Source organism: Anguilla anguilla, chromosome 9 (genome assembly GCF_013347855.1).
Source record: "Anguilla anguilla isolate fAngAng1 chromosome 9, fAngAng1.pri, whole genome shotgun sequence".
NCBI lineage: Eukaryota > Metazoa > Chordata > Actinopteri > Anguilliformes > Anguillidae > Anguilla > Anguilla anguilla.
In genome coordinates this window covers 42,394,047-42,421,950 of record NC_049209.1, presented here as the reverse complement: position 1 = coordinate 42,421,950, position 27,904 = coordinate 42,394,047, and the positions used below count along the sequence as shown (strand labels likewise).

At 51.8% G+C, this 27,904-nt stretch overlaps 1 protein-coding gene across 2 annotated transcripts in view; it reads right to left on the bottom strand.

Moving 5' to 3' along the window:
- The window catches only part of LOC118235929 (peripheral-type benzodiazepine receptor-associated protein 1-like), a 98,731-nt gene that overhangs the window by 8,858 nt on the left and 61,969 nt on the right, over positions 1 to 27,904 (bottom strand). The window contains exons 6-25 of one of the 2 annotated variants that reach the window (XM_035433825.1): positions 27,726 to 27,902; positions 24,131 to 24,268; positions 20,171 to 20,338; positions 18,864 to 18,947; positions 18,358 to 18,447; positions 17,810 to 17,932; positions 17,156 to 17,260; positions 16,924 to 16,974; positions 15,775 to 15,807; positions 12,608 to 12,788; positions 12,018 to 12,122; positions 10,734 to 10,951; positions 9,734 to 9,840; positions 9,303 to 9,412; positions 7,909 to 8,736; positions 7,279 to 7,430; positions 4,858 to 5,322; positions 3,901 to 4,353; positions 2,405 to 2,569; positions 168 to 276 (exon numbers count right to left, since the gene is read on the bottom strand). In XM_035433825.1, coding sequence (XP_035289716.1) covers positions 168 to 276; positions 2,405 to 2,569; positions 3,901 to 4,353; positions 4,858 to 5,322; positions 7,279 to 7,430; positions 7,909 to 8,736; positions 9,303 to 9,412; positions 9,734 to 9,840; positions 10,734 to 10,951; positions 12,018 to 12,122; positions 12,608 to 12,788; positions 15,775 to 15,807; positions 16,924 to 16,974; positions 17,156 to 17,260; positions 17,810 to 17,932; positions 18,358 to 18,447; positions 18,864 to 18,947; positions 20,171 to 20,338; positions 24,131 to 24,268; positions 27,726 to 27,902 — 3,862 coding nt within the window. The remainder of the gene's footprint in view (positions 1 to 167; positions 277 to 2,404; positions 2,570 to 3,900; positions 4,354 to 4,857; positions 5,323 to 7,278; positions 7,431 to 7,908; positions 8,737 to 9,302; positions 9,413 to 9,733; positions 9,841 to 10,733; positions 10,952 to 12,017; positions 12,123 to 12,607; positions 12,789 to 15,774; positions 15,808 to 16,923; positions 16,975 to 17,155; positions 17,261 to 17,809; positions 17,933 to 18,357; positions 18,448 to 18,863; positions 18,948 to 20,170; positions 20,339 to 24,130; positions 24,269 to 27,725; positions 27,903 to 27,904) is intronic. The other variant, XM_035433826.1, reaches the window with a different exon arrangement.

The window sequence follows — 27,904 nt, the reverse complement described above, 5'->3', positions numbered from 1 at the left end:
TTTGTGTGTGCTGGTGTGCGTGTGTGCTGGTGCGTGTGTGTGTACGCGATGTGAAGGTTACGAACAGCCGCCAGCCAAATCACAATACGTTTTGTCAGGGGGGTGCAGTGCCAGCCCACGTGACCTATACACGGCGGCTCTGCGCGGGGAAGAGCGGTTAGCCTGACCTTTGGGTTGCGTCGCTTCGGCGCGGCCCTGCTTCGGCGAGCTCTGCCCGTACCAGGCCGCCGCCGCCGCCGCCTCGGCCAGCTGGGGGTCCTCGCTGCCGAGGGTTTCCTGATAAGAGATAGCACACCTGAGTTTCAGCTCCAGCTGAGCCGAACGTTCTTAGCCTGTTTGAACTAGCCCCTTACTGAAGAGCAATGGGGGTTGCTTGTTTCTGAAAGGACTAATCCCGGTAGAAGCACTCCTATTGCTACAGCAGCTACACTGGAACAGGGAAGCACAGGACAGCCATGCCTCTCTACGGAGGGGGTAGATCCCCCCCACTCCCCTCTCCTTTCAGCATGGAGAACGATGGAGAGTCGAGCCATGGAGAACGATGCTCGCCCAAAAAACACGAAGCGAGGAGGGGGGGTGCACTGGGACGAAGGGAAGCCGGGATCCAAGCGCTACGAAGAGCAGGGCGGACCAACCAGTGAACGACGGCACAAAACAGGGGAAGGACAGCTGGCCAACAGGGGGCCAACACGGGGACAACAAACACTGGCTTTAACCTTTTGCATCCACCATCTTAAGTGACTTCATTTGGGTCAAGGGGCCTCCGCGGTTATAAGATCACACTGCAACTCTCATTTTATCCTTGCGTTGTGAGCAGAATGATTCACGAATGAGTGACACCGAAAGACTTCCTGAAAAGCTCGGTCACTGTTGTGAACAGTTCTTGGGTTGCTACGGTAACTGTATGCGTAGCTGGGGTCCTGGGGGGTACAGGTCCTGGTGAAAAACCTTCCCTAATGAGACGCAAAAGGTTACGGCCATTTTGCGAACACCCAGATGAGGGGGGGGAAACACACCCTTGTGCGGCCGTCAGCGGCGCAGTAAACCTCAGCCGCGTGCAGGGACGCCCTGCGGGGGTCCAGCAGCAAGCCCTCGGGGGGCCCCGTCCCCCTGGAGCGAGGGCCCGGCGCCGTCTTCAGGCCGAAGGAGGCGCCCGGCTCCTCCCGGACCTCCGAGCGGCCGCCCCCCGCCCACCGCTCCCCCGCCCCGCCGGGGTCGTAGGGGGCCCCCTCCTCGTCGTCCTCCGTCCCGTACTCGATATCGATCTCCACCCCCCCGCCGGCGGGGGCCTTAAGACTTGGGCCCGCGTGGCGATACTGGTCTGACATGCCGAGGTCGAAGGTCATCTGGCTCCTCAGCAACGCCTCCCTCCTCAGCCGGTCGGCCCCGCCCCTCGGGGGGTAGGTCCCGTGCCCTCTCTCCGGGGACCCCCTGGCGCAGACGTCCCGGCTGGGGGCGCAGACGCCGCCGTCCGAGTCCCAGTCGTCCTGGTAGCTGATGGTCTCCACCGTGTCGGCGTAGCGAACCCTGTGCCTCCGCTTGCTCCGGACGGGCGCGGCACCGTCCCCTGAGAGGCCCGCGCGGGGGCGGGGCCTGCCGCCGGTCGCCGGGTCTGCGGGGCCGTAGTATCTGCCATTCGAGGAGCCGCCGCTCGCCATTGGCCGGCCCGCGTGGCCGGCTCCTCCCCGTGGGCGGGGCTCCTCCAGCTCCAGGCTGTCGTCCTCTTCCTCTGTGACCTCGGCGATGCTGAAGAGCTGCTTGCTCAGGCAGGAGTGCAGCGGCAGCTTCAGGATCTTCTCCAGGACCTCCTCGTCGCTGTCAGCTTCCCACACGTCCAGCTGCGGTGGCGGGGCGAGGGGCGAGGGGGGTTTGGAGGGGGAAAGGGTCGGGGCAGAGTCGAGTTTGGGCGGGGGGTGTGGAGGGGGCAGGACCGAGTGGAGCACGGGGGGAAAAAAACGGGAGTTGTACGCACGAACGAAGGAGAAACAGGGCCCGAATAAAAGAGGAGAAGGGATGACACGAGAAAACAGAAGAGAAAAGAAGAGTGAAACACCAAAAAAAGAAACGGAAGAGTTCAAGAATGAGAAGAAGAAACAGAACAATGCAACAGGGCATTTCTGGCTCTGTAGGACAAGGAAAGACTCCCAGAGAGGCCTTTATTACGAGTGTCTGGACTTACTCTTAACTGCGGCACAAATGTGGTTTAACTAACGAGCAGATCCTCCAATCAGTAACCGGATTGGCCATAACGAGCGAATAAGTGGAGCTCCTGGCCCTGCTAGGTCATTTACATCTGATTTCACCGCATTATACTGAACGTAATTCAGCGGAACAGCCAGCGATCCGGCCCGAGCGCGCGGACCGGCGGCGGCGGCGGCGGCGGCTAGCGCGAGCTCCTCCGTACCCGGACCGCCGCTCCTCCCGCGCCGTAGCCCCGGCTCCTCTCCTCCCCGGCGGGGTCCGAGTACAGGTCCTCCTCCTCCTCCTCCAGGATGTCCGACAGGTCCGAGCCGCGGCTGCTCTCCGCCTGGTACTCGCTCAGCGGCTCCGCCGGGCCCGCCGCGTAGTCCTGTCATTCGGGGGCGGGGGGGGCAGAAACAGCAGCTATATAACACAAACAACATGACCGCCGCCAAGGTTCCCATGGTAACCGCACACAGGAAGCGCCAACGCTAACGACCATTAAAATGATAACTGACCCCATATGTGCACAACCATTTACACGGTAGAAAACAAACCCTTATTATGCGTAAAAGCATAACCGATTGGTACTTTGACGTGTTATTTACATAGTACAGGACAGCGGCACTAATAAAAAGATAATTGGTTGCTAGGCGCGTCCACATTTGCTCGTTAAGGAAAAACCAGCTTTCGGCTCAGAATGCCATGTCTGTATCTGGGCCTTTATTCTTCGTTATTTCATAATTAGCGTCACTCGTGAAATGTCATTAATTTCCGCGCCGTGTCATCAACCCAACAAGCACCATAACAGCTGCGGGCGGTGTGCAAAACACCAGTATAATTAGAGGCGGGGCATTCCAGAATTAATTAAGGAGTTAATCTGGCTCATTAATTTATCACTCTTTATTCCTGTCAAAGTACTGTCTATATCTGCACTCTAAGTATAATTCATATTAATTTGATTCCCTCCATATACTTTTATATTCTAGTCTCAATTAATTGTCAGATAAAGTCTTCTGGGTACTTTCTTTGGTATAGGCTTTGAGCGTCTGATCATGCTTCAAAAGGAAAGCTCAGTAAAACTTAGCATTAACTTGCAGCTACACCTGTGAAGTTAAATTGTAACTAAATTGGCAACAAGAGGTTACTACTGAGCAACTCCAATGTAGGTAACATGTAACAACAGTAAGCGGAACACAGGAAACAAGGCTAGCCCCTCCTACGTCTCTCCAGCTAAAATTAAATCATTCTGTATCATGAAGACACATTGTGAAAGTAACAGGCAAGGTTTATTAGTTGTGTATCATGAAGATGTGGCCAATGAGTGTAAACACGATGTAAAAAATATTCACGAGTAACTGTAAAAAGATACCACAAACTGTTGTTCCATGGTACCTACGTTGGTAGTTACTCAATAATAACCTCTTGTTACCAAATGAGTTTCAATTTAACTACACAGGTAAAGCTGCAAGTTAATGTAAGTGTAAGTGTTACTGAAAGTTCTCTGTAGGCGGTATTGATAGCTTCCTGCGCACTGTTCCAGAGAGGCACAGACTGACGTGCTGTCCCAAATGGGAGGTGACAGGTCGGGGGCTTAGCGCTTGGGCTCTCCTGACCGAAGCGGCTTTCGCTTACTACGCGGGGAGCGGCGATACGAGCGCGCTCCGCCCGCCAAAGGCCGCGCGGTGACGCGGCGACGGGATTAGCCGAGCGGCGAACCTGGCGTCTCTTTGCGTAGCCTCCGTCGCCGGGGTCCAGGAACTCCTCGATGGACACCAGCCGGGCGCTCTGTGCGCTGTCGTCCTCCGTCTCCGACTCCAGCGGGGAGGGGTGGACCGGCCGCAGTGGGTGGGTGTCCGGCGGGTTCAGGGGGTCCTGGGGAGCAGCAGGAAGGGCCTGGGGAACGGTGGGAGGGGCCTGGGAGGAGGCGGTGGGAGGGGCCTGGGAGGAGGTGGTGGGAGGGGCCTGGGAGGAGGCGGTGGGAGGGGCCTGGGAGGAGGTGGTGAGAAGGGGCTGTGAGGAGACGGTGAGGGGGGCGCTGGGCTCGGTGCTGGACACCGCCTCCTCCAGGAATTCGGAGAGGGACACGGCCGGCCGCCGGGCCCCCGGGCTGTCTGGGTCTTTGTGGGACTCCAAGGCCTCGTCGGTGCCGGACGACATGGCCACACTGACCTGGAGCAGTGGAGAAAAGCGTGTGGTGGAGAAAGTGACCAAGTATTTTTTCAAGTCCTTCAAGAAATCATGCTGCAGGGTTGAAATACACAGCTGAGTGCTCCTAACAAACACTTAAGCAATACAGTATGACAGGCAGTGCTGTATCGTGCATACAGTCACGGCTACGGGAATGTTGCTAGGCATGACGCTAAGTGGAATCTGTATTCACAATAGCTGTGACGGTATTTATGATACAGCACAGCCATGCAGTGTCGTATTGCTTTAAGAAAACAGTTAAGTATAGAAACGATTAATTTATGTGACAATATTATAAAATTGGTAATATTATTTTTAAGTAATGGTTTGTGCATGGAGTGATACTGTTTACAAACTTAACTTAATTGAACTGTTACTGAATCGGATTTACAAACACTGTATAATGCGGCTTCAGCCAATCAGCATCAAGGATTGAAGCAACCCACTTTATAACCGATATTAAAGCTCAGCTATCACTGGGATTACCGTGAGCTGGCTGCGGGGTGGAGACGCCACGGAGACCTTGTGCGTGACGACGGGGACGTCTCCGACGGAGACGGAGGGGTCCGCCCAGGCCTCGGCGTAGGAGGGCTCCGCTTTGGGAGCGCCAGCGGAGGACCCTCTGGGAGCGGAGTGCGCCTCTAGTGGCGGGGAGTGGAACGGCGTGGGCGGTTTGGCAGAAGCGTTGTCCGTCGGTGGGGGCGTGGCGCGAGGGGCGGGGTCGAGGGAGGCGGCGGCGTCAGAACAGGCGGGCGGGGACGGGTGGGGAGGAGGAACCGGGCCCGTCGTGATGGCCAGGAGTCTCGGCTGGACTTTGATGGGCGCGGAGTCCACGGACTCGCCGTGGGGGGACGTGGTCCGCACCGTCAGCTCGCTGGCGGACTTGAGGACGTGGATCTGGGACGGGCCCAGCAAGGCGCTGCCCGCCGTCGGGGAGGACACCTCCAACACCTGAGGAGGACAGCACAAACCCCACACTGAGTCACTGCCATGTACAGTCCGGCAAAGATTATCACAGTCAGCTCTCCATCAAGGCCTGGTACAATACGAACACTCAGACTGATTTTAACAGAACATCAACCTGGACTTTCACACTGCCATTATAAAACAGACAAAAATTTGGTGCCAAATATATGTCGATGGCTAAACAGTGTAGCCCCATTGCATTACAATCAATATGCTTACATATTGAATGATGTAATTTCCCTGTATTAAGACTTTCCTTAATATTCATTTCTATCCATACTGAAAAGCTCTTAATTTGACACCATGTCTTTCTCAAAGTTCCTTTCTTAGTAAATCCCACGGTCACCACTACTTCTTTGAAAGCCTTGCCTCGCTCACACTCGGACGGTTTTCAAATCCCATTTAGATTTTTTTCTTTTTTTAATTGAAAAAGGAATCTTTATTCACTACGCATTTCATCCGGCTCAACAAAAGGCAGGGGACGAAACACCGTGTTTACAAGAGACTGACACTGACATCACAGCATTTAGCAGACGCTCTTATCCAGAGCACCTCAGGTTAAGCACCTCGCCCAAAAAGGCACGGGGGCAGCACCCCTGCTGGGGACGGAGCAGGCCTCCCCCGAGCCACGGGCCCAGTGCCCTAACCGCTACGCCACACCGCTGCTGTCCGTATAATCCGCGCAAAGACAAATCCCCCATCTAAGGGTCTTAAGGACCGCGGCACACAGCATGCAGGATCACCATTCAGTGGGTCAGAGAGCTGTTACGCAAATGGTATCCAGTTGAGAAGACAATTTAAACGCAAAGCCAGAAGTCATAGCGGCGCTATGCAGATTTCCGTAATACAAGAGCTGCTGACTGTACCCAAGTTCTGCACTTTTTTTTTTTTTACAATTATTTTGACTCATTTTAATATGGAAATATGGAAAAATCAGCAACCAATTCATCACACACACACAAACCACTTTCACCTGCTGGAAAACACGTTAGGCTGCAGGCAGGCAGCACGCATATTTAGAATCTTAAGGAGAAACCTGGTCAAGATTCAGATGTTAATTTATAAATGCTTTAAATTTAAAGTAAATCAGGAGTTCTCAACCAATGCAAGACCGCATTTTACCAGCTTAGTCCAGTTTAGTGCTGGGAGGCGTGTAACATGGCAGGAAGAGATAAGCGATAAAGTTTTAAATGAAAAATGTTTTGACCGCAGAGGACTGCTTAAAGTGCACAGAGATCTAACCAGGTGATTCGACGTGAACCGAAAACAAACGTGACTCATCCGCTGTATGAACAACAGAACACTGCTTCCTCTACCTTCTGTTTTTTTCCTTTTTGAAGAGCGATAATCATGCAAAGGTTGTCTAAGACTGAAAGTCTGAGCGCTGTCATGAACACTATTTTGCGCTTTGGATTTCCTCCCATTATCTGTGTTGGGCCACTGCCAGCAATACTGAAACGAGCCAAAACAGAAAAGCGACAGTTTCACTGAGTCAAAATTCGCTGCTAGTCATTCTGGATTAATAAGCTTGTAAAAAATTCAGGTGCTTTATGACAGGTTTTAATTGATTCCATTCCAAACTGACAGGTGGAAGCAGTTAGGGTCTATTTACTGAGTGCGTGGAAACCTGGAACCATCTGTGGAAAATGAATTTACCGACAGCTAATAGCAACAAGCCAGAATTACATTGGGTTGAAAATAAGGTTAACCACACCATTAAGGATGACCTTAAACATATTTTCAACACACTTAATTGATCAACAGATTGGCTTTGACAAAAACCAGCATACACAGTGGGTCCCCAGGACCAGGGTTGAGAGACACTGAAGTAAAGCATTATTACTGAATTCGATTATAGCTGAAACAGCCTTTAAATGCACTATTTGTAGCACTGATAACGGGCACATCGGATTCCCTTCAGTTAAACTGCTTTCCACTCACTTTGTTCTTGTCGGCAAAGATGGTGTACCCCGTCACCCGGACGCCGTTGGAGGTCCCGGCGGCGTCGATGGTGACGGGGAGCCAGCTGATGAGCGCGATGCCGGGGGTGGGGCCCAAATCCAGCTGCACGTCCAGCGGGGCGTCGGGAGGCCCTGGAGGAGCAGGGAGCGGCACACACATTTTAGGAATGAACACAAATGCTACCCAATGGGCTATCTAAACTAGAATGCAACTCAGTGGTGTTTGCCACAAGCAAAGGCTAAGTATTACAGCGTAGGGACTGCTAGCTCAAGTCTGGGCTATGTCTACTTTGTCATGCTGTAAATAGGACACCACAGCGGTGGGACGCAACTGACTCCATCCTGCCATGGTGTGAGGGGCTTAGGTTGACTAGGGTCTCTTGAGATGCTTTGTTACCCCTTAAATGTGTCAGATCACAAATACATGATTAGAATGTTCTTAACTGAACATTCTAATGCTAACGTCACAATCACTACTGGTAATGGAAACAACTGAGTTCTAGAACACAGATTTGGAATTTTTGGAGGAGAAAAAAATGTCAAAAAACCTTCTCTTCAAAGGGTTAAGAGGCCTGTTTGTGGTCGGTGAAGGACGCGTGCGGACGCTCACCTGCCATCAGCGTGGTGAAGGAGGTCGTGGCACTCTTGTGTTCCCTCCGCTCCAGGGGCAGCTCCCAGGGGGTGCGGTGGGGCCGGGCCTCCACCTTCACCCTGTACTGCTTGTTGGGCTCCAGGTTGCTCAGGCAGAGCGAGTAGCTGCCGGCCTTCACCAGCTCCCGCTCCTCGTCGTTCAAAGACACTACGTGCACGTAGTTGCTGTTGCTGGGCAACCACGCGAGGTTGGCGGAGGTGGCGGCGACGCAGTCCGCCCTCAGGCCGGTGGGGGCCACGCTGACGTCGCGGCCCACCAGCAGGCTGCAGCGGAGCCGGTCCGAGCCCCCCCTGTCCGTCAGGCTCTGCACGGACACCCGGTAGGACCTGAGGCCCACGTCCAGCCGCTCCAGCACGGCCTTGGTCTGCGCGCCGAAGGGCACGTTGAGCCGCAGCTCCTCGTCCACGAAGACGTTGTAGCCCCACACGTTGCCCCAGCCGGCGGGCACCAGGGGCGGGTCCCAGCCGATGATGATGCTCTTGGCCAGCTGCTTGATCAGGGTCAGCTTGCGCGGGTAAGGCACTGAGTCCAGGCCCGCCTCCTCCGCGTCCAGGTCCAGGCCGTTGGCCAGCGGGGCCGGGGCCCTGTCGGGGGCGGGCGGCTCGGCCCGGCCCGAGCTGCTGAGGCTGAAGCGCAGGTGCTTCTCGCTGTGCAGGCTGCTGTCCTGGAAGGAGCCGTGCGAGAGCTCGCCCGCCTCCGGGGGGTGCAGGCTCATCATGTCGTCGTCGGAAACCCGCTCCACGAAGTTGGAGGGGACCAGCCCTCTCCGCCCGTCCATCAGCTCCCCTGGAGGAAAGGGCGGGAGATCGTCACGCACACCAGCATTGGACTTTCCTCTCAAACAGCCTTTTTTTGGCAATTTGGGATCTCAAATCCCACACGAATTTGGAATGTCTAATTCGCAATCTATGCACAGGCATGCCCATGTATGGCCCCTGCTGCTGGCTCGGGAGAGTGAAAGGAAACCGCGGTTCTCCTCTGAAACATGTGCCTGCCAGCCAGCTGCTTCTTTTCACACTGCAGCTGCTAGCCACGCTGACATAGAGGAGGGACAGAGGAGACCCAATCATACGTATGCGCAGAGAGTGCTAGCCGCGGACGCCCGGACGGCCAGCAAAATCGCTCAAGTAATGAACAACATATCCCTACTGACTGTCTCCCTCCCACATCCCTGAGTGACAAGAAGCCAGTTATGTGCCACTCCTGTGGGGCCACCGAACATAGTGCTCGGATTCGATCTGAAACTGGGACGCTTACGCACGCCGCATTCACAGCTCAATGAGGGCACAACGCAACAGCTTTATTTTCACGTTTAAAAAATGGCGCTCGAGAAGTTCGGGACGTGGGATCACCTTCGTAGAAGCCATCGTCATCCATATCTCCGTAGACATAGATGTACTCTCCAGCCGTGAGTGGCAGTTCTACTTCTGGGTTGTCATTGGGACCGTCGTAGGGGTTGTAGCTGCACACGGACACAGTCAGAAACAGAAAACATGATAGAGCAGCCAAACATTATTCTATGATGACAAAAGGTCTTAAAGTGAGGCCACGGAGCCTCTGAACATAGTCTATAGTTATTCTTGTGGAATTACAACAAACTGAAAATACACTGAAATAAAAACATACTGCAACACTCATGGGCAAAACTTTCAGGTATTGCAGTATAATATAAAAAGTAAAGTCCAGCTATATATTTATCTTCATATTAAAAAAAAAGAAGTGAACACATTTGCAATATATTGCAATATATTAAGTCTGTAAGGGTAACCTGAAGGTCTTGTACCTGTATCTGGCAATGAAGACCTGCAGCTTAGCGGCGACTCTGCTCCCGGGGTACGGAATCGGGGAAACATCAATGTCCAGCTCCTCCACCTCACTGGCCGTGTCGACCTGAACCACAGAGCCAAGATTACGGCATCGCTTCAGAGAGATACTGCATAACCAATCATCCGCCCTCAACCATGCATTTAGCTGCGTTAGCACTGGTTACATCTTCACCCTGGGCCTGTATACACTAAATGTCCGCTCGCTAACAAGCTAGCACAGACGCTACAACCGAAGAAAAGTGTGAGCGCGGGACAGGCCATTTCTAAATATACCTTCGAAAATTAACATGCAATAAGCACAAGCTCTATTTATAGTTATCGGGAAACCTTTTCCGGGATAATCGCTCGCAGCTACTACAGACCTTCATAATCCACAGCAGTCGATGGATTATGGTAATAAATGTGAGTGTCACAAAGCTGCTCCCGGGAAGGAGAGGTCACCTGACTCCGCTCGGGTCACGTTCATTCATGTGCACCGCTCTCCAGGGGAGGGTCAAATGGACGTTCCTGAATACACGTCCTGCTATCGGTCTCTGTGAAGATTTACCAAACTAATTTGGGAAGGCCGTGTCTCTGAAATTGAGGGCACGCTGCACGGCCATATTTCAGCTCTGGTTCATGTAATTGCGCATAATGCCCACATATAAGCCTGTTCGATGAGGTTTTTAAACCCATCAAGTCCTTGTGCCAATTCACTGCGTCTGTCTGATTGCTTGCACCTTTGTAATCCAGACATGTGTCTGTGCCCTGAAGCAAGGAACAACAGCAGCAGCGGCAGCAGCAACAGCAACAGCAACAGCAACAACAGCAGCAATGGCAACAACAACAACAACTGCAGCAGCAACAACGGCAGCAGCAACAGCAACAACAACAACAGAAATAAACAACAAGAACAACAGCAGCAACAAGAAAAGGGAATAAAATTGTAAGGGCCCTGAAGCTCCTCCTCCTCCTCACCTCGTGCGTAGGGGACGACTTCCGCGGGCTGTGAGGGAGGGACTCGGACTTGGGGGTGAGGTGCTTGGAGTCGGACTTGGGGGTGCTGGAGGTGGAGCCCGACTTGGCGCTGATGGTCGGCAGCTCTCGGTGACGGGTGCCGGGCGACCGGTCGGCCCGGCCCGGCGCCGGGCCCGGCCCGTGAGCGGCGGCCGCGGGGCGGGGAACGGGCCCCAGGTCTGCGGGGAGGGGAGGCGGAGGGTCACGCAACCCGCGCGCGGGGGGGGGGGGGGGGTTCGCTAGCTACGGCTCGAACGCGAACACAACGCACATCGGTGCTTCCATTCAGCCATGCTTATGTGAGGTGAACCATGACTCATCGCTGAGCTCCTTTCAAACCAGAGCTCTGACCAGGATCACAGCCAGCTGCAAGGACGTTTCATATTTAATGGTGTTCAATTGACTGTGTGTGGGCTCTTAATTTCACTGACTTTCAGCAGTAAGAAAAGAAACCAATGCCGTGAATGAAATCATATTCACAGCAGCAAGGGAACCCCAGCTAAAACGAATCACTAAGTAATCTGATACAGTTAGCACAGCTTTACATTACAGGCAAATGTGCTAACGCTAGCTACAGACAGCCGACACCGCCCTGGGTTTGTAATTACCTCTACAGCCCATACCCACAGATCTCAGTCTGAATAAAATGCAGATAAATGTTTGCACATTCAACCCAATTGGTAGTCCACGATTCCCCATTGCACCTATTATTCCTGAGATCTGATTATAAAATGAGCAGCAGTGTTGTTGCAGGGCAGTCCCCCCCCCCCCTTCCTGCTCTCCGTGCAGGCTGAGCTGTAACCGCTGATCAGAGCCTGGATCAGTGTTACGAACGGGCAGCGTGAAAACCGCTCAGCCCATTCGCCACACACACACACACACACACACACACACACACACACACACACACACGCACACACGCACACACACACGCACACACACACGCACACACGCCTAGTAACCAGCGGCAAGACGGTTCTGCAGCACAGAAGTGGCGCTCCGTCGCCGTGACGACTCGCACGCTCTCCGGAAGTGCGTGACTGAGGGGGTCTGACACCTCTGTGACCGGTGCGTGCATGCAGTAACCATGGTGAGGTGGGAAAACATCGCTGGTGGCGGAGCAGAGCTAATCGTTCTCTCCATTATTGACCGTGCCTGCATCCCCCATAGTGCACCTGACCAACGCCGAGTGAAAGCAATCCCCACCCCGTGTGTGAGGGGTACACTCCTCATTACACTACCCACAATGTATACCCTGCAGAGACAGGTCGCAAAATGGACCGTCACTCCCTTCCAGACTCCAGAAGGCGACGTCCCCCAGACTGATCAAATCCCACGAGCTCAGAGACTCTACAAGCAGAACAAGTCGACAGCCGCAGTGAGGTGGAATCTAAACACAGCTAACTTCAGGAGTTCACGTAATGGCTAAACATTCCAATTAGAGACGGCTTCCTTTGTTGTCTTCCCACAGTGCGTAAATTCAGAAATGAAATCTGATAAGAATTCTATGGGTTTTTTTTCCTACCATCACCAGCAAAAGGACGGGTTACAAACAAGAATAATTAGCAAATATGCCATCCAAAAAAGCAGTGACAATTGTTTTGTGTTGCAGCTAAATGGCTGCTCAGTATACACAAGCACACACACACACCGAAATCAGTCTCCAGTTCATATGAAGGGCATTCTTATCTAATATACGTAGCATAATGTACACAGTTTGCTATGAAAGGGCTGCACCTCCCTGTAAAAATAACATCTAGGTGCTCTACAAACAGACAACCTAATGGCACAGTCCTTGTTCACTGAGACTCTAGCCTGAGGGGGGCGGGGCCTACCTCTCTCCCCGCCCAGCCCGATCCCATTGGTCAGGTGGGAGAGGCCCGGATTGGGTAGCGTGGAGCTGCTGCCTGCGTCCATCTTGCCGGTCTGCAGGCGGAACCTCTCCAGCTCCTGGGAGAGCAGGCCGAACTGCTCGCTCTGGCTTCTGCATTTCTCCTCCAGGTCTCGCACCTTCGACTGTGGGGGGGGGAGGGGGGTCAACGGGGGCAGGGGACAGAGTCACTCACTTCTCCTTTCAATGACAGCTCGAAGCACTGAACCAGGTGGCCTACTTATTGTGAATGCAATTCAACTGCGAGCACATTTCAAGGGCGTGTATATTAAGAATCCAGAATAGCACTCAATAATAGCCTCAGCTCGGTTAAACACCTTTAATAATTAAAATTTAATTCAACCATTATTTTACCATATCAGTTGACTGCATAACTAAACCAGTAAAAGCACTAAACTGCATAACTAGACCACTGGACAAAATGCACAAAACAAAATGCTACAACAAACTGGAAAAGGGAGTTAAATGTAACTGAACTTCACAGTTGTATAGGGCGGGAGGGAGGGAACAGGAGCACAAAATAGGACCTACAGAAAGAAGCTGCAAACTTGGTGCCTTCAGGCATTTAGAAGCCATTGACTGCTTTGGTTATGGGCTGCACACTTGCACCTTGCGCTCTTTTAGCTTTAAAAAAACGGGCTGTCCATGGGGTGTAAAGGCAGCCGTGAATACGTGCCTATAAATGGCGCCTGGTTTCACTTCCTGTTTCTGACGCTGACGAACTGTAACTTCCTGACGAGCCGACGGAGGCAGGCCGCGCAGACCAACCGTTTTACAACACCCAAGCTCTCGGCGCGCGCGAAAGACCGTTTCCTGTTCGAACCCTTTTCACCTATCCTGCCGAGGCCCGGGTTCGAGCGCTAATGAGAGCGACGGGGTTTAAAACGGCACTGGGCGCGTTCGCACCCCGGCGGCCGCGAACCGCCGTCAACCCGAAACCTAAACGCTGATCTCACGGGATCTTCGTTTCCCCGAACTGCCGCTATTTGAACTGCCTTCGACGGGAAACGGCGCTATTTTAAAAACAAAAGCCGCGACTGTTGGCCTGCGAGGCCCGGGCGGACTGATTGACTGATACGCATCGCTAAGACCTATGTCACACCTATGACCTGCCAGACGTTAGGAGATGCTTCTGTCTGCTGCCGGGTCACGCGCTCGGCAACTATGGAAACGACCTCAGACAGAGCTCAGGTGGAAAGAGCAGGCCTCAACCCGACCCGACTGCATCTATATCCATGCCTGTGGTTGTCACTGCTATATCTCTGCTGTGTGTGTGTGTGTCACCTCAGGGGCCGGCCTGCCTTCTGTTCACAGGAGAATAGAGGGAGCGGCTCGGGAAAGGGGGACTGAAACGCAGCTGTACTATGCTCACTGGTCAAACTTGAGCACAGAGCCCTATGGCGTTTAGATGGAACCCTCCCCCTCCCCCACCCCCCCTTGCGCTGAACAGAACAGCACACGCTCTCTGTCGCTACCTTCCCCCTGCTGGTTCCCGTGTTATCTGTGGAGTACGCTTCTCCTCCACAGATCACACGGCGGTGGGGGACAGAGACCGCAGGCCGCAGGATGCGCGGACCCCGGCGATGGGGAAGTTTCCCGCGCGGCGGCGGCGGCGGCGGCGCTCGAACCGCGCGCTACGGTGGCGCGTCGCCGCGTACGTCGAGCCGCTAATCCGCGGCCCGGCAAGCCGCCCCGGGCTAGCCGTTCGTCGCCCTTAATCGCCCCGACGCGCCGGCAGATGTGAAGGAGGTCGCTGTCGACGACGGGGGATTATTATTACGACGAATACGCGTCGCCCCGAAGCCCGCTACGCCACGGCACGCCTCGGCCCCGCCGTGAAGGCGTCGCACGCCGCGCCGCAAAACCACCGGGACTCTGTGCTCTGCGACTAAACGCGAATAAACGCAGACGGGGCGGCCATTTTCCCCGAAAGGAAAGCACCGCTCAGCCACAACTGCTGCCTTTCAATGTATTTCCTCTCGTGCCACGTCACCGCCACTCGCAGCCAGCCGTCTCGGCAAGCAGGGTTTGTTTTCTCCTAAAGTCTGTCTGAAGGCGTGGGGTTTACTCTGCAGGGGAAGGGTAGGCACGAACAACAGGATGTCGAGCGTGGCCGATACCTGCATGCAGTCCAGCGTATTCTGGTTAGCAGCAGAAACGAAGCAACCACAAAAAAAAAACAAAAGAAACACATACAAAAAAAAAAAGGCGGGAAAAAACTGTGAGTGCATGCATATAACATTCCAAGCTGAGGAGGAGGAGGAGGAGGAGGAGGAGGGGGAAAAAAAACAGGTTAATAGATCAAACACCGCAATCGAACTCTGGGGTTATAAAATGTCAAGTCGCGTCAAAAAAATGCCAGCGTCCTCCAGGCCCCGCCCCCCCTCCCCCGCCCCCCTCCCTCCGCTTCCCGTGCCCTTGCGGTCGAAGAGCGCCCACGCCGCGAGGCGAGACCTGCATGAGCGCACCGCTGCTAGCGGCCGCGCCGCTCGGCGCACATGACCGCGCGCCCCGGGCTCCTCACCTCCGCACGTGTGCGCCGGGGGGGTTAGCGTGAGAGCACCTTCCCCTAGCGCTGCCGCTACACACGCACGCACGCACACGTACACACGCGCGCGCTGAGCGCGTCGTTCTGGATGAGAGCGGCCGCTAACCGACTGCAACGTAGCGGAATGTAAGCGACCGGAGCCTCAACCTGCTAACACTCGGGGCTTGGCTTGGTGGGAACAGCTGCTGCCTTTTTTTTTTTTTTTAAGAAAGCCATGAGAATAGATCTAAAAGCAGAACATTGTAGCACTTTAATAATTTTTTTCTGCATTTTTGACTGATTGAGGGTAATACAGGCCATTTTACTGAAACTACAAAAGGCCATTTTCTGTTATTTGTGAGTTCGTTCTGAAAACGAACAGTCAAAAACAAGTCTAGTCTGCTGAACGCGCCGCTCTGGCTTCTGGGCGCGCTCAGTTCGGCCTCGGGAGCACATTGCTAGAGACACAGAGCCCCCTGGAGGAAGAGAGGCATTTTAATGATGCAGGTTTAGAGAGAGAGCGAGAGAGAGAGAGAGGGAGGGAGGGAGGGAGTCCAAACAGAAGGGGAGGCGCTGTACTGTACCAGCTCTCTCTGCAACACTAGCTGGGTCAACTCCTACAACGAAACACACACTTCATTTACCCGGCTGAAAGAATGCGGAGGGGATACAAACACAGGACAGCACTTATGCGCCGGTTCAGGCAGAGGCAATTAACACAGCGGAGTGTCCCAACACAGCTTTCACTGCGTTACTGCCGTGTGCACAAACCTGTAAGGATCCTTCACAGTAGAAAAGCAACATTAACATCCAAGCGTCAATGCAACATTTCTAACTCATTTTTTTGCCTTGTATATAACCAATTCGTTCTGCCAATCAACTTTGTAACCCAGTAGCCATATTTACACAATGGTATTAAATGTACATTTACACCCAAGGGAAATGGGTGTGATAGGGATGCCCTTATTTAAATAGCAACTGTAGCATGACGGAAATGCCAACACAAAGCAGTGTTGGCTTATTCCGGTCTCATAATAAAGCATTTCCGCTCAGCGGACGCAGAAGAGGTAACCAGAGAGACGTGTTTGACAAAGAAAACAATGGGAGTTTTCATGTGAGGGTTCAATACTGAAAGGCTGTTTAAAAGCACAAAAAGGAACACTTAAAGAGAATGGCAAATATAACAACAAAGGAAGTCCGCTGTTCAGTGGGGATAATGACAGGCACACACATACACACTTTCATCACTGAGGGTGGTATTGAAGAACAGCCATTTTGTAAAGACAGACAATGACACACACACAGGCTCATCAGCGAGGGTGGTGTCAAAGTACAGTCTGCATTTTCGTAGAAACTGACAAAGACACACGCTTACAGACTCAACAGCAAGGGTGGTATCAAAGAAAAGCCTGCCATTTAGTGGAGACAATGGTGCACGCACACACACACGCACACACGCACACACGCGCACACACACGCACACAGGCACACACACACACACGTACGCACGCACACCCTGTCATCAGTGAGGGTGGTCCCCGAGCACATGTGATTCCAATCGGTAGCGCCGCTGTGTAGTCACACTGCCTGTCCGGATGGATCTCCAGCTCCTTCACAGAGGCCCTGTTGGAGCCTTTGGGCCTATCAGTTTCTCTCAGACTGCTCCAGCTAAGTAGTACACTCACTGGAAAACGCCATCTACATTCCACGGAAAAGAGCTCAACTCAACTCACCTCCAGCATCTGCACAACCCCCTCATGTTCCCTCTTGGCAAAAAACTGGGCCTGTTGAAGCACAAAAGGTGGCCATTTTGAGTAAGGGCCTGCCATGTTGAGTAAGGGCAGAGTTTTCCCACAGTCCTGCTGGATCTGAATGTTCTTAATGCTCTCCGCACCCTTCCCCGCAGTGCCCTGCTGGGGAAGAGCCCCCTGCTGGGGAAGAGAGGTGGCAGGACGGAGGGCTCACCCGCTGCAGCCGCTTGATCTCATCCTGCTTGAATTTGAGGATAGCCAGAGCCTGCTCATGTTCCAGTTCCAACTGCTGCCTTCTCTCAGCTACCTCTCGCATATGCTGAGAGAGAGAGGGGTACAGAGGGAGAGAGAGAGGGAGAGGGAGGTAGGGCAAGTGTTAGGGAGAAGGGGAGAGACAGAGGGAGGGAGAGAGAGGGGAAGAGAGATAGAGGGAGGGAGAGAGAGAGACAGAGAGAGAGAGAGAGAGAGAGAGTGAATGAGAGAAAGAGAGAGAAGGAATGAGAGTGAGAGGGAGGGAGAGAAGGAAACAGAGTGATGAGAGAGAGAGTGAAAAAGAAAATGTGGGAGAGAGAGAGACAGAGAAGGGCATACAAGAAAAATGTAAATCATATGTAATACGCCGACAGCTACTTTGAAATTGACAACATTTTCAGCATTTTCGACGGATGCACCAAACATTTCACAACAGCAGGCTTCATTAATGACTCCTGTATCGGCCAGTACAAAAGCTGATTATAATCGAAGCTGACGACAGTACAGTATTATGAAGCACAGCGGACCATTACAGCACAGTGAAACACAAGCAGACGAAGCGTCACGCACAGGTGACACCACTGGACACCCAGGCCAGGGAGGAGCCAGCGCGTACCTTTAGGACCTGCTCTAGGTTCTCCAGTTTGGCGCGGAGTCTCTGGTTCTCCTCGAGCACTGAATTGCGTTGAGCGGTCACGTCAGAGAGGTCGTCCCTCAGCACCTCATTCTCAACCTGGACCTGGGGGTGAGGGGATTTGGGGGGGGGGGGGGGGAGGGGGGAGTTGGTGTCAGTTACTACTAGGAGGAACAGGAACACACCATTGACTGCACTAACACACGCACGCACACATACTCACGTGCACACATGCTACACGCACACACATACACACAAACAGCAATTCTATACACCAGTTTCTTTACGTGGCAAATCCCTTCCCAAATGTATACTTAAAGCATAGCACATTCCAGCAAATACTTGACACAGCTATTTCCAAACACTCAAGACTAAAAAAAAATTTTTTAAAAAGCTGTCAGTTTCCACCGACCAGGAAGGTTATCAGGTCCACAAACAAAGATGAAGATCCTAACAGTGATCGGGAACACAGCATTTATACACCGTGCGTTCAGACAGGGGAGCGTCTCTTCAGGGCGGAGCAGCCTCACCTGGTCGAGCAGCTGTGCCTTCCCCCTCAGACGGTCGGCCTCCTCCTCTAATCGCTCATTCCTGCCCTGCTCGTCCTCCAGCCGGCTCTCCTGTCAGGGGACAAACAGCCCCAGTCAGCACGGGGGGCTCCAGGCCTCACAACACCACGCCAGGCGCTTAGTTTAGGGGCCAAAAAAGTTCACATTCTGCAGTCGATGGACATCAACGAGCGCACAACTAAATCTGGCAACCGGAAAAATTAGGTCGATTACTTGTGAAAACATTGGTAAAATTACGTACTGTGACTCATTTGTTTAGAAACTTAATACAACTGCCTATTACCAAATGGATTTTGTTAAGGCTTTATCATTTCTTATTGAATAGTTATGTGTTCTGTGAAACCCAATCCAATACTCGTATTCTGGCACACTGAAGCAAACCACAAAGGTGAAAAGCCATGCAGGGGATCAATTCTGCGCCCAGAGTGGAGGATGTCTCTCATATTCCAGCAGAGAGGACGTCTTACCAAATCCAGACATCTCTTCTGCCGTTTCCTTGCTTCGTGCTCAAGGTTCTCGCATTCTTTCCTCTTCTTGCACAGCTCGCTTTCCTGGAAAACAGCGCGGCACTAAAATAAGAACCTCTCATTACCTTTAATTATTTACATTAATATAAAATTAACTATGACGTCAGAGACTGGCTACCACAGCGAGAGACTGTTTGCTCTTCGCACGTCAAATTCTACAGTTCAATTCGTCTGGTTTGAAAAGGTAAATCAATTTTCGTCCTGACCTTTTGATAGGGCACCAGCAAAGGTATTACAAAGCTTAACACCCTTTAATTATTCTAAACGCAGCTTACGCAGTTGAGCAAAGAGGGAAAAAATCTGCTTATTTCGGGGTGCTTAGATGCGGAAAACAACGACAGACGGTATTACTGGAATATGGATGCAGTGCCGAAGAGTGGCTAATTGCGGACCGGAATCGGATTAGAAGGGGCCGGCGTTTCCCGAGCGAAACAGAAAGAGCAATATCGATAATTAAAAGCTGACCGCTGCCTAAATCCTGCAGGTGTGTGGTGGCTGCAGCACTGAGGCTCAATACGCTGTGACTGCAGGGCAATAATCAGCACAAGTGTTATTGTCGACTTCTGTTCATGCAATCCAGAGACAGTATGTATTTGGCAAACTCCAGATACGTCCAAGTGATTATAATAATCGCACGGTATTCAAAATAGCTCAGTTTAACTAATTTAACGACCGTTACTGTGCGTGCTTTAATACTGGCCGTGTTAATTTCTGCTCGAGCATGACTGAGATTACTAAATGCAGCATGGCAGTTCTGCTGAAGTTACCAGGCCTTCATTCTTAGAAAGTTGCCTCATGCCAATAAACAATATCCACAGTTGGGCATCTTGAAACCATTATTCACTTGTGTTCTAGGTCTCTAGATCCAGATCTATGCACAAGCAGGGTTTTCCCCAGGTGAACAGCCAGTGGAGGGGGATGTGGCCAGCTGTGGTATTCACATGATACAGGCTATACCTGACCTGGTGAATACATGACTACACAATAGCAATTTTGTTAAATCGCACACATATTTACTGAATGGTTCAACACAACGTTACGGAGATGTAAGTCAGAGGGTTTATAGATTCCTCTCAAATGTTTGAGGAGGCACTGGAGAATTCAGCAGAAACCGCACCCAGTGACCTCAGCGACACGGTGGCCCCGCCCCTCTTAGCGCAGTGCTCGGGGCCCGAGGGCCGGCTCTGTGGTGAGTAACGGAGTGGAGTTGATTTGAGTGACAGCTGAGAAGGGGGAGGAGCTCTCACCAGCAGCTGCAGCCGCTGCTCCTCAGACTGGTCCGCGCTGGGGAGGCAGACTGCGGGCTCCGGGCTCACTGGCGCCCCCTGCTCCTCCTTCTCCTCCTCCTCACCCCGAGCCTCCTCGCTCCGGGCTGGGGCTTCATCCACCGCAGGCGAAGGGGTCTCCGGTGCCGCCTGGGAGGGGCGGGAGGGAGAGACGCACCAATCACATCATCCGCTTGCTGATCATATTGATAGCGAGACTAACAGGAGGGGAACATGCTCTTTAGGGGAGGTGTGATGAGGTAGATACTGAATTAGTTTTTCACATTAGCGTGCCTAAAAAAAAATAATCACCACCTTATTTGGGGAAATTCACAACATTTCCTGCAGGGGATGCAACAGTCTGGTTTTAATGAATACCCTGAAACAAAATTATACTTTTTTGTACAGGAGTAAGAGCTTATTTACAACTTCAGACCCCAGAATGATCTGCATAAGCTCATCAAGTGTACTTAAAGAACATTCTAGATTGTACCCTGCTGTGGGAATGGTCAGGGACATTTTAAATGTTCCTGCACTGCTCCATTAGAACATGAAAACTTTATACGTTAGAAAAGTTGTAAGGGCCTTTAACCAAGCAACTCTGCAAGGTCTTAGAAGAGTGTAATGAGGTGAAAGTGTCACTAAGTGTTCATACCTTGGGGTATGATGCAATAGGGTAGATACATTAGCTATTAATTCAGTACATGTTCCTTTACTTATGAAGTTGTATTTACAGGTCCAGTTTCCTTACGTGTCAAGAGTATAGAACGTAAAGGCTAACAAAACTGCACATTAGTGTATAGTATATACACATCCACAAATATAAAGACAAATTAAAACTTAAAATCCTATCCCACAGACAGCTGTGAATTTAACTCCATCCCTCCCCCATCTCTTTCACTCTTTCACTTTTCCATCCAGAAAGATGTCCAGTCAGCACAATCCAGCTCTGCCATTGACTGCCCCATTAGAGGGGCTGAGAGTGCTGACCTGACACCTGTAAGGGCATTAGCGCCTAGCGTGGGAGCAGGATCACATCTCCTTCCTCTTAGGCTCACACGGTTAAGAGTTGTGTGGTTCTATTTTCGGCGCTATGCCCCCCGGGTCACGGCCCAGTAACGAGATGAAGAGGTCAGCGGGGGGCGGGGCTTGTCACCTGTGAGGGTTCGCTCGGGTAAGCCAGCGCCCCTCGCTGCAGAGTTTAAAAATATCACCTTCAACCCCGCCCCTTGCACTGATCTTATTGCTACACTCAAAGGCTAAACCCCCAGCCCAGCAGCGTCCCCCCGCCCCCACCGCATCAGCGAACCATGATCCTGGGGGGTGGGTTTGGAGGGGTCGTCCTCAGCTGGCGAGGGGGGCAGCCCCAGAGGTGACGAGCTCATACGGGCCTCTGGTTTGAGAGGACGGGAGCTGTTTTTCGGACTGTACCGTGCAGGTGAAAGTGATGGCCGAGGGGCCCGAGCTTTGCTGGGCCTGGTTCCCTCACACAGCCCGTATTACAGAACCGGGCCCCCCACCCCTCCCCCCCAGGGCCCACGCACCGCAAACCAGCCTGACTTCTCCTGCCCCGGTGACACGCGCTGGGGCGTCCTGCCCAGGTGCGGTGGGGGGCAGGGGTACGGTGCGCGTCCCGGGGCCACGGTCCGGCACTCACCGGACGGCGCAGGCTAACACGGGTCCCCGAGCGGGCGGCGAACGCCGTAAGCACATTGCGGTAATCCCCGTGCGCTGCTGAAGCGGGTAACTGGATCACTTCTTTTAAAAGCACCTTAGTGGATTGGCCCGGCTGTGTGGTTTTTTTTAATGCATATCGATGCCGCAGCATCAAACAGCAGAGCCACAGTCTCCTGCCGTCAAACTAGTCTGCAGAATTCCTCTGTCTGTGACAGACAGACAGACAGACAGACGGTGTGTGCCTGATGCTGTCACTCTGCCAGGCCCTGTCCTTTTGGCAGCTGCACAACCTGAACACACTGTACTCAGCCAGCGAGCACAGGTCAGAACATCAGGGTTTAGCTAAAATGCACTTCAACAGCACAGAGGTCAGTTCTGGTAACCACCAAACTCAAACTATCTAGTCTGAATCCAGTTAAAAAAAAAATCCTGTACGTACAGGACGTCCACGTTATTGCAGTGACCCGGACGTCCCCGTACATACAGGATGTACGAACTGGATAAGGAGCGAACGCGGACACACTGGAGCCTGAATAACCTCATAGCTGTGACTGCTTTCTGCTGTCTGGTTCAATTACACCTCCCGTCAGTTTTGGCAGAAAACTTACACGGCACATGATTCTTGAACTGCACTGTTTCAGTTCGCTTTTGTTTGCACTGATATCTTGCTTGAAAAGCATGCTTAACGTGGGGTTTTGACAGCGAGCACGACACGAAACCGCACACAGCACCGAATCACAGACCCCAACGCGGCGGAAGGAAAGTGACCTACCCCTGTCCCGCGATTCGTGGCAACGTGAAGACTTTTTCCCGGGCCCCCCGTAATCCACAGCAGGAGTGCTAGAAAAGTCTTCGGTGCGGCCTAAGTCTCAGCTACCGTACGAACCCTTCTCGCTGCTGCTGCCACGGCAACTGAGAGAGGATTTACCGGGCTGTACCATTCCGCTGTCAGAGGGGATTAGCACGCATACGACACGGCCCCCCCCCTCTCAGCACGCCTGCGCCGCCCTCACAAACGACAGATTACCGGCCAGGCCGCTAAGCTTCCGAGCGACTCACTGTTTTAACAGAAAAAAGGGCCAATTTTCCCAAAGAAATGCACACTGTAAGTCACGAAAGAAGGCACTTTTGAACTGTATACGCGACTGCTCCAAATTATATTAGCGACGACCGTGTAGCAAGAAAACACCGCGCAGGTTGCAGCTAACGGGGAGATGCTAAACTCCTTACGCCTCCTTTAACAGCCAAAGTCCTGGAGCAGGAGTCATCTCATTACGCCTTGTAACAGCTTACTTGCATAGGCAGTGTGTGATTATATAACGCTGTAAAACATTGTCCGCGCCAACGTAAACATACACTAAGCTTCCTGATGCACAGAACCAAATTCCATATCGATAATCCTCCAGCTGTCCCCTCGTGTGAAAAAAAACGACCTGTTCCGTCCCCGCCGATTCTCTTTGGCGGCCACACGGTCACCAGTTCTTATTCTGCGGTCACTGAGGACAATTACTGGGATAAAACTGTCCTGCTGGAATTCCCGACTGAATCCCAATTATCCTCCCTGGGGACCACAGAGCATCCTGGGTTGTGCAGCACGTGAGAGTGCATCGTAACGGTCCCTATACACTGCTGAAAGCTCAGGAGCTTTGTGTGGAGAAAACTCTGAAAGGAAGAGACTGGGTTTGTCAGCAATAAGCCTGTGTGGCCTGTGGAGATAAGAGAGGACAGTGTGTGTGTGTGCGTGCGTGCGTGTGTGTACATGTGTGCATGTGTGCGTGGGTGTGTGCGCGTATGTGCGCATGTGTGTCTGTGTGTGTGTGTGTATGTGTGTGTGTGTGTATGCATGTGTGTGTGAGTGTGCGTGTCCATGTGCGTGTGCATGTGCAAGTGTGTGTGTGTGTGTGTGTGTGCGCGTGTGTGATTGTGCATGTGTGTGTGTGCGTGTGTGTATGTATGTGTGTGTGATTGTGTGTGTGTGTGTGCGTGCGTGCGCGTGCGTGATTGTGCGTGTGTGTGTTTGTGTGTGTGTGTGTGTGTGTGTGTGTGTGCGCGCGTGTGTGTATGTGTGTGTGTGTGTGTGTGTGTGTGTGTGTTTATGTGCGTGTGTGTGTGTGTGTGTTTATGTGCGTGTGCGTGTGTGTGTGTGAGTGTGCGTGTGCATGTGTGTGTGATTGTGCGTGCGTGTGTGTTTATGTGCGTGTGCGTGTGTGTGTGTGTGTGTGCCGTGCCGTGTGGGGGTGAGTGAAGAGCAGAGCTGGGACACACCTTGTCCTTGTCGCTCCTGGCGACGGACGGCTCTCTGCAGGACGACACGGACAGCTGCCTCTGCAGCCTCAGCACCTCCTTCTGGGACTCCCGCAGGAGGCGCTCGAACTCCGGGACCCCGGAGGGGCTGGGGGAACCCTGTGGAGGGCGAGAGGACCACATGGGAGTCATGGAGAGGCGGGGATGGGGGGATACCCCAGAACACCAAAACTGTGGCACCATAGACAAAATGCAGAGACCCCTTTCCACAAACAATGCAAGTGTGCCTGCAGCCTTAAAGCTTTCCCCTGTCATATAATTACAACCCAAACTCTATGGTACTGCACCATTCATTACATTACATTACATTACATTCATTTGGCAGACGCTTTTATCCAAAGCGACGTACAAGAAGTGCATTTTCATGATCGTAGACAACTGCTGAACACGGGTTCCTACTGTGTGCAGTGCAGCCAGGAGCTCCATCATAACCTGCCCTTGTTCAGTCCTCCAACCTGCCTTTGATGTGAGATTACAAGCGCCTTCCCCGAGCTGTTAAATATTTATGTTTTTATTATTGGCTCAGAGAAAATGGTTGTCTAGCCTTACTGTAAGTTTGAGCGCGTGTTAAAGAAAAAATAAAAATAGGGCATCTCATTAGCATGGGAAAGTGGTAAGGATAAAAATAAAGGAGGCTGGTTTTAATTCTGGGAGTTTCTGTCTGTGTAGACAGAAAAGCTCCACAACTTCCCCAATAAACTTTAAAATGGTACATTACCACACCAAAGACATCATTTGTGACAGACGAGAAAATGTAAAATTATCTATAGCTATACGCTGTATGGTATTAGCCAAAGTAGGTTTTTAGTGCACTGAGCCAAAGACTACAGACCAATGGATGGACAGGCGAATCAGATTTTTAGGATCATTCAGCACAGACACATCTGCATCTAGTAGTAGTTATAATGGCTCCCCCACCGCACACATAGAACAACAAAAACTGACACTGAACATAAGTGGGATTCACTTTCAAAATTTAATAAGCATTTGATTGAAATTATTCACATCTGCATCTTCATTTTTGAACAGCAGATAACTATGAATGTAATTACCACTAAAGCTCCTGGTCTAAGCATTGGAATGGGCTGTTTTGCCACCCCCAACATATGTCAATACATCAATATAGAGCATTCAATGGCCTCAGGGTTTTACATGCAGTATCTTCGGGACCTATTAAAGATCCCTCTCACATCAAACCACCCAATTAAACTGGCCAATCATGGACACGCAGCTGCCTCATCTGGAGCTGGGGGGGGGGGGGGGTGTACTACTGCACTGTGGTGAACGGAGAGCAGTTCTGCTGCTGGGCATGTCTGTAAATAATTAACCCTTTGAGCTGTAAGATCACAAATATGTGATCACAATGTTAACAGAACATTCTAATGCTGATGTACAGTAACAACCACTGCTGGTAACTGAAAGCCATGTTCTAGAACACAGAAAAAAACATTCCAAAGAAACCCACTCTTGAAAGACTTAAGGGGAAATGGTTAACTACAGCAGACTTAGACCATTTCTGTGTATACGTCAGGGAGCTTACCAATGAGCTTTGTTGATCAATAATCTATTAGGAGCTAAATGAGCAGAATGAGTTGACCGGACTCCACTCATTTGCAACGCTGATGTACGCACACAATGCCGTCTCTGTTGCTCCAGAGAGCGGTGACCTCACTCCGAACTGAGAGCCAATCCGCTGCTTTCATTATGCGTGCGAGTTGGCCCAGATCACCCCCCTACGTGAGCTGCAGGAGCTCCAATGGCATATGCTTGTTGGCCATCTAGTGGACACCAGTTGAATGTGTGAATTCTACCTTTCTGCTCGTTTGAACTCATTTCGTTTTTAGGAGACATGGAGAGCAGCTGTACAAAATACAGCCTAACTTCTGATTTTCGATAAGGTGGCAACTCACTGGTCATGGGAAATAAGTAGACTAAATAATGTCACAGGAAATGAAATGCTTCAGTACTACAACAACATGTACTACTAGAGCATTTATCACATATTATAACCAACAAAATGTAGAGACGTTTTGTTTGTAGGTCTAGATAGTAGAATTTTGTATTTGGATTTGTGGATGGAATGGTCAAATTCCAGCAAGACATTCACTCTGAACTGCTCTGGTGAAATACCAGCTGTACATGTCCATGTATTCTCAAAAGTATACGTTGGACATCTCATCTCCATTGGAAAGACACTAATAAGCAGAGGCTGAAAGTCCAGGTGTCAGAAAGTAAAAGCCCTGCCAAGTGTTTCTTCCACCCTGAGAACTCAACCAGCTGATTTCACTAATGAGTTGTACCGCCTGACTGAAGAAGTGCGCCAATTAGCAAATCCAGGTGACCGGAACAAAATACAGGGGAGGACTTTTAAGATCCGAACCTAAATTTTCCACCTCTGCACACAGGCACACAGGCACCAGTAATACGGTTACATTACATATCATAACATCTTAAAATCGTACCAGTCAGCCAGCACTACACACAAAGCAGTCGATAACGGGAGGCGAGAGCATTCCCAGTTTGGCGGTAAAAGCGCGCAGCCGAAACCGGGCCTCGTTCATTGAGGCTGAGGTCACGCGCGGCTTACGTCTTTAGCCGCGCCACGTGCGGCACCGATGAGTCAGGCTGGACCGGAGGGGCTCCAGCTGTGGCAAACGGTCTACGGTTACGTAACCGCGGCCACAGATGTTCCAATCCACGTCGAATGAGATTTAACAAATAAACAAACAAACAAACAAATAAATAAATAAATAAACGCATGCCTGAGCTTGAAATAAATCGCTGCCAATCCCTGGTACTCGCGGCTAATGCGGTGGCATTACGATAATGGGGGGGACCGCTGCAGTAGCTTGTGTGTCCAGCAGAGGGCGAGAGAGGACAAAGCGTTGTGAATGGCAGAGGGTGAGCGCTTGATGAGATGAGCAACACCTAAATTTGGATCCGAGACAAGAATGTGGCATTCGCTAATTACAAAAGGAAAAGCGCAATTGGAAAGTTCACCAAGTTTCCGATTAGTCTGGTGATTAGGCACTTAATGAGGGCTGACTGGTGCACGCAGAAACGCATCTTCACAAACAGCCAGTCTAAGCAAGCAACGAATAAGAAACACCGAGTCCAATCATCAGTTAATTTGCATAGCAGACATAGCTATTCAGGGGAGCTCAGATTTTGTGCCCTGTCCATACATACGGCTAGATGTTTACTGGAGCAATTCAATTTGAGCGACACGATCAAGTGAACCCAAGAGGTGCCCCGCCTGGAATTTGAACCCGCAACCCGTTTCATCTCCAGATAACGGTCTTCAACATTTTTATTGTACACCACATTTGATGATAATGCTCCTGCTGTGCATATGGGTGCAGCTGATTGGTACTAACGACAGCACCATTCCAGGTAATGACAGGAAATGGTGACTGCAGCCACTGGCACACTTGAGTGGAGTTTGGAAAGGCAGTGCAGGTGGTAGTTGTAAGGAATGGGAAAAACTGTAGGAAAACCATAGAAGAAGAAGAAGGTTTCCTTAGACGTGACAGCGGAGGATGATGGGACGGGGTACCTTCCCGGTGCCGAGCCGGGCCTGCAGCTCCCTGCACTCCTGCTGCAGGGCGGCGATCTCCTTGTCCTTGGAGAGCAGGGTGTCGGCGTGCTGGGCCAGGTCCCGCGCCCGCTGCCGGGCGAAGGCCCGCTTGTACTGCTCCACCGCCCCCGCCTTCATCGGGACGGGCGCGTTCACCT